This window comes from Limulus polyphemus, unplaced genomic scaffold (genome assembly GCF_000517525.1).
Source record: "Limulus polyphemus unplaced genomic scaffold, Limulus_polyphemus-2.1.2 Scaffold2211, whole genome shotgun sequence".
NCBI classification, from domain to species: Eukaryota; Metazoa; Arthropoda; class Merostomata; order Xiphosura; family Limulidae; genus Limulus; species Limulus polyphemus.
In genome coordinates, this window is record NW_013667821.1 from 85,080 (window position 1) to 91,774 (window position 6,695).

At 33.2% G+C, this 6,695-nt stretch overlaps 1 protein-coding gene across 1 annotated transcript in view; it reads left to right on the forward strand.

The window, feature by feature from the left end:
- Positions 1-3,342, forward strand: part of LOC106466278 (high-affinity choline transporter 1-like) — a 17,878-nt gene extending 14,536 nt beyond the window's left edge. Inside the window, 2 exon segments of the mRNA NM_001314165.1 lie at positions 245-456; positions 1,370-3,342. Of these exon segments, the coding sequence (NP_001301094.1) occupies positions 245-456; positions 1,370-2,035 (878 nt within the window). The 3' untranslated portion in view covers positions 2,036-3,342.
- The last annotated feature ends 3,353 nt before the right edge of the window (positions 3,343-6,695 follow it).

The window sequence follows — 6,695 nt, forward strand, 5'->3', positions numbered from 1 at the left end:
ATTACCCATTTAAGCCGTCTCCAGCCATTATAAACCTTAACTAACTTCGTCTTCACGGTTACATCGGTAAGTTTCTTTAATGTCAGGTCAATTATCAGCTTATTAAGTTTACCCCTCAAATAAAGGCTGCGATCTTGACTAAAATCGTTATACTAATCAATAAATTTATCAGTACCATTAAGAGTGTTTAATTGTAAAATTCATTTTTTATTTTTCTGACGATAATATTGATTTTATTTAATAGCTTGGAACGAGACTGCTCTCGGTATGCCGCTGACACCGAATGACACTTCTCTGGTGCTCCCCCTGGTGTTACATTACCTTACTCCTACAGCTGTCTCATTTTTCGGGCTCGGTGCTGTTTCTGCTGCTGTTATGTCTTCTTCGGATTCCTCTATTCTTAGTGCCAGTTCTTTGTTCTCTAGAAACGTCTATAAGCTCATATTTCGGCAGAAAGTAAGATATCTAACATAGAAGTTAGTATTTTTTTTAATCGTGTGCCGTTTGGAGATTTATTAATTTGAATATTTGTTTTGCAATCCACAATTCACAGACAATGTTTTCATATATTTTTATATTGTTGAATAAATAAAATTGAAGGAGCTTGCTGTGCAATTGCGAAGAAACCTTCTCCATTTTCGTGCTTCATCTAGTCAATTAAATTATTCATTATTAAGATGATCACGAATCTTGGAAAGTCGGAGAAATTGTCCCACCCCTCATCTTTTACAGTTATAATCTGTAAGTTCCCACAAACCATGATGCTTAGCTATCCCAGTTATTGGTAAATCTCCACAGAATTTGGTCCGTCACTCTATGTCATTTTATCTTATAACTAAATAATTCATTATACTTGATGATAAATTAGATTGTAAAGAAAAATGCAATGTTCTTGTCTCAAGATCTTTTATTTGTTTAGTACCATAATGTAGCGTATTGTATAAAATTTTTGTTACCCTTTATAATAAGATTACAAGATAAAGTAATGATAATTAATTAGATTTATGAGAAAAAGTTGAAATATTAGTGTGTTTTACGCGTGCAGGTCCGGAAAATTTGGAATTTTGTTTAGAAGGTCAGAGAAAAATGTTTGAAAATATTTTGGTCATTCTAAATAGGTTTAGTGCACAGCTGTTTGTCATATGTAATTTGTTTTTCAATGCGATTTTGTATACATTAAAATAAAGTCCATGTAAATATGATGCTGCTTGCCTTTATATAGAACTTTGTTTTTTACTGATAATTATTTAATTAAAAGCACAATATTTTATGATAACATTAAGTTCAAACTATAAGTATTTTAAGACTTAAAGTTTTGATGTAAATTACTGCTTACGTAACTGAACCTATACATAATCTTTCTTCACAGGCATCAGAACGAGAAGTAGTGTGGGTGATTAGGATTTCTATTTTGGTAGTTGGAATCTTAGCTACAGCCATGGCATTGACGGTAAAGTCTGTCTATGGCCTTTGGTACCTATCATCTGATCTCATCTACGTCATATTGTTTCCTCAGCTGCTTTGTGTTGTCCACCTCAAAAAGTACTGTAACACCTACGGGTCATTAAGTGCATATATTGTAGGGTTTTTGCTTCGAGCTCTAGGTGGAGAAAGTATCCTTGGACTCGAACCAGTTATTCACTACCCATTCTTCAGTGAAACCAGTGGTCAGCGATTTCCTTTCAGAACTTTGTCCATGTTAGCCAGTCTAATAACCTTACTGGCAATATCGGGTATCACAAAGTGGATATTTGAAATGAACCATCTTCCAGCTAAACTAGATATCTTCCGTTGTGTGACTAATATTCAAGAAAATATCATCAAAATACAGAAGCTGCAAGGTGGCGCAATGCCAGTTCTAGATTCAATTAAAAAGGAAATATATCAGAAGGACATGAATAATAGTTTTAACACAGTTGTGAATAGTGGCAACGCAGAACTACTAACAGACTCGACTTATTCAGGTAAAATTAAGAAAAACAATTCATCTACGCAAGAACGAAAGTATGGAAGTGTTAATGATACTGTGTTCTGAAGTATCAGGACAGGATATATGATCTGTGTAGTTTCTAATACCAAATAATGTCGTATATAAACCGCCTACCCATAAGTAAACAGATACCTTTTCATAAAAAAATGCTGTTTTGTTAAGTAAACATGAAGCAAAGAGTACAAGATTGCCATTAGTTTTTATCTGGTTGACTTGTCCTTTGCAATATTTAAAGCAGAAAAACGGTTACACGTCGTATTTACAAGATCTGAAATCTAGGTTGGTGAGATTACACCTGGCGATGAACTCGGTTATAGAAGTTGGTTGGTTGAAACGCTTTAGCTCTGAATGATCCAAAATGGACCACGCTTTATTGATGATGTTCATACCAAGTGTTTGGCCTGGTTGCAGAGTAGAGTGGCAATGTTTGGCTCAGGCTGATCGTGTAGGAACACCCATCTTGCACAGAAACGCTGACTTTTCTAGTAAGTTGGTTATCGATGTTGACAGATTGCATGCCTTTCTCGAGAACTGTGAACAGCAATATTTCAAATGACCTGCTGACTTTGACCGCACTCCTTTTGCCCAACTATGCGACTTCGTGAAAATATGGTTAACTTTTAACATGGCTTGCTGCATTATAGTGTCTTTATTGAGCTATTCCAGTGTTTATATGTCATGATTATTGACATAATGGAGATAGTCGAGTTGTATTCTTGGAGTGCCTATTTACTTGTTTGTATGTTATCTATATATCCTAAATCTAGATGTCATATTCTGAGTAATCAGGGATAAATTCTTAGTAAAAATATCAAATCAACCAGGCTAAGCGATAACGTTTTCTTTTTCTGAGAATCTTAAAGAGAAATGACATTTATTATAATTTCAGCCTTTGGAGCTGCGCCACATTAGAATATATATATTATCTATATTTCAATTGTAATTGTATTTTAAAGTAAAACTAATATACATATTAAAAATAAGTCGTTGCATGTTGTGATTGAGAAAAAGAAGTCGCCCTCTTAATCTTCGTAGAAGTATTGATAAGTCAGTCAAAATATAACACATTATAATGTAGAAAGATTTTCAGCTTGCTTCTTAATTAAGTGAACATCACATTACGTATATTATATGTCAAATAGGTGTAACAACAGTTACATGACTATTATAGATATGTTACATTGTTATAGAATTGGTGATGAAAAAAGTCAACAGAAAGGTGATACATTATCAGTAGATTTCACTATGTGGCGGATTAAGCGTCTTTGAATTCCTTTCTAGTTAGATATTAAGTGGAATATAAAATAAGTGCCCTTTTCCAAAATAAAAGAATAAATTATATTATATTCCTACATATTATTTATTACTCTTTTATGTGTGTGCTCACTGATGCCTTGTGGATATAGTAAATGCAGTCTTATGGAAATGTAAAAAAAAAAAATATTTCGAAGTGTGAGTCAATGATCACTGCTTGCATCATCTTCTGGTGAATGGTTAGCAAAACAACAACAACAAAATAAAAAAAGCTACTCTTCCTATCTTTATGATAGCTAAGACCTCCTGACTTTGACAGCACGATTGGTTCTGTTGTCTTCATAAATATTTCCTAACGATTGACTAATTTTAGAGGTACAGATAATGGTGAAGCTTGAACGAAATCCCTGTTAAAGGAAAATAAGAAGATAAACTTCTATAACGATTAAATTACATCAAGTGAGTAAAAATCATTTTTAAATACAAGATAATGTTTAGTCTTTTCTTCTAAGGGGCAAAAGTAAGTTCTATCGTTTAAAAACTGTGTTAAATTCTGAAGTTAGAAGTTCGTGGAGCTAGTTGAAAACGAGGAGAGAAATCTTGAGAACTAAGACGTCTAGTAAAGATTGAAAAGTTTTCAGCCTTCATTGGAATTACGATGTTCTCTATCTGTTAATCTGACTAGCAACTGATCATCAAAAAACTCATACGGTATATAACGCTTATTCTGACGAATCGGGACTTAAAGATCGGTATTTTGTGTAACATTATATCACAATAAGTAATAAGAATTTTTATTTACGAATCGTATATGGTTTCCTAGTAAGAAGAATATAAAAGCATATCAACCATATGTAAGACACGCCGCTACCTGCGAGGCCTTTTGCTCAATACCAGAGCTCATCAAGTAGGCCATGTACGCATGAAGTCACGGTCGAAACGCTATTTAGAACAGTAACTTACAAGATATTAACTGATATGGTATGCCGGTGAAACGTGATCCGTAACTCGGTGGTTTGTGTGATATTACACCACAATAAACATGACAATACTTTTAAACACGTGTTCCATGATGGCCGACTCAGTCAGTATTAGTGTAATAAAGAATACATTGTAGAAACACAATGCCTGTTACAGATAAGATTTAAAAACATCAAAAAGATATTAAAAACTGTGTTACAAACACATCGGCTATAGCCTTCCACGTTCAATAAAACGACTATATGGGAGACTTTAAAAAAAATCTAAACATAATTGACGGAGAAGAAAACTCAAATAAGTTATTAACATCCAAAGCACAAGACTGCTAGTGGGTGTTAGCCAAAACAATGACCAACAACCACTTAGAACTGCATGGATACAACTGATCGAAGATATCAAAAATAACATTTGTCTTGGTATCGGGGTAAAATTATTTTATTTTTGTAGATAATACATGTGATTGTATATTTTTATTTGAATATGTTTATTATGTTCAAATAATTGTTCGATCTTAAATATTTTTAAACAACAGAGTGTCCAAGATATCCATATTGTTATACGACCAAGGTTTTAATTCTTTAATCTACGTAAAGGTTTAACTATATATTTATCACAATTCAGCATTTCTTAAATAGGCTGACAACTAGAAAATGAATTTTATTATTATTGTCATAATACATCAGTTTTAAGCCTATCATATATTATACGATTCATTATTTCTATAATTTTTAGGTTGTGAAATTTAAAAAAAGCAGTAAAGAATACTTATTTTCATCTTATAATTTAATTTTTTCTTATGGTTGATCAGAAAGTTCCATTTAATATATCCAGCGAATTTAAACTAGATTGTTACTTATCACCTATATTTCTTTTGATTGATAAATTATCATCGCTTTTGACCATAAATCGCAAAAAACGCGGCTATAATTTAAAAAGTTTTATCGGTGACCATGGCCCCCACCCTTTAAAACGGCGTCATAGTTACTTATGCATGACTACATAACAATATTGTTAGCAAAAAATAGAAATAATTTATATCGAACAAACATAACTTCTTTTCCAAAATTCTAAAGTAAGTTATTTATGTGCGTTGCTCTAATACGATAAACCTAAACGAGTATTCGATAAATAAAGATTTGCATCATCAGAATATTTTGCTATTCTCTACGGTACAGTTGATTAGAGTAAGCTATGGCCACGCGTTAAAAATTCCCTCTTTAATGATACTTCTAATATGTTCTTCAACCTGAAGAGAAGGATAATGAGATACAACTGAAATAATGGTCTACAAATAAAAACATTATCTATTATTTCACTTGCTAAACACACGGAGAATCACTGGATGTAAAACTGTTAAATTGTATTAATTCCTTATTAGAAATGCATCTCAAAGCATCTAAGAAATTTAATATTTCCGTAGGAGCATGACTCAAACCCCCCCTACTACGTTTGTGTTTTCGGAGCTTCACTTTTCAAATCATGGCTAATACACACCAGATTGTGACTCCTGTATGTATTTGGTGTTTGACTAGTGTGTTTCTGTACACACACACAGAGAAACACAAACACACATATAGAAAATTAATACTTAAACAGTCATGCAAAATAAAATCAAAAGGAAGGACTGCGTTAAAAACAGCAAATTCAACCCATTATGGTGGGAATACACCGTCTATCAATCTTAACCTCCGTTCGCCAGTCTCACATAAAGAAAGTCCAAAAAAAAAGAAAGAAATACAAGTCAGGAGAGAGAGATATTTACCCTGTTCTCTCTCTCCGGTTCGGGATTTAGGTCTTTGTGACCTAGGAGAGTCAGGTTCGTGGAAACCTCTTCCTCCTTTCCGGACTGTGTTTTATCGTCTGTGAATGTTGGTGTTGATACGACATGAGGGTTGGAGTAAACCGCACTTGCTCCGACCCCTTTCAGGGCAATGTCCATGTATGTATCTTCAGTTACATTCTGTGTTTTGCATTACTTGAGTCAGTTCCATAATACGTATAACACATTTCACTAGTTAGAGGCCAATCAAATTCATTTTACATAAAATACCCTCTTAAATGTATTGTCCTTAAACTCTAACTAGTGTACGGTTTTAAGGTCTAGCAGTAGGTGGCCTGATTACATCCTTATTTTTAAAATAAATGTTTACAGATGATAGGTACTTGGGTCTACTTCCATCATGTATGTAATAACGATCAAGTTCACAAAGTAGGTCATTGTTTTGTCAATTTTTCTCAAAGTAATTTATACCATTATGCAAGAGTCTATCGGCTATTGTTTGTATGTTTGCATATCTGTGCATAAATTTTGATAAGGTACTTTGTATGCTGTGGTGATTAAAGTGTTTTGTATAGTTTGTAGTTTATTTATGTGTTTCGGAGCTATGTTTATGGTATGCCAGCCCGGCATACATACGTCCCATAATAGAATATACAAAACTTTGATAACATTATTAAAAGGTGATGTTCC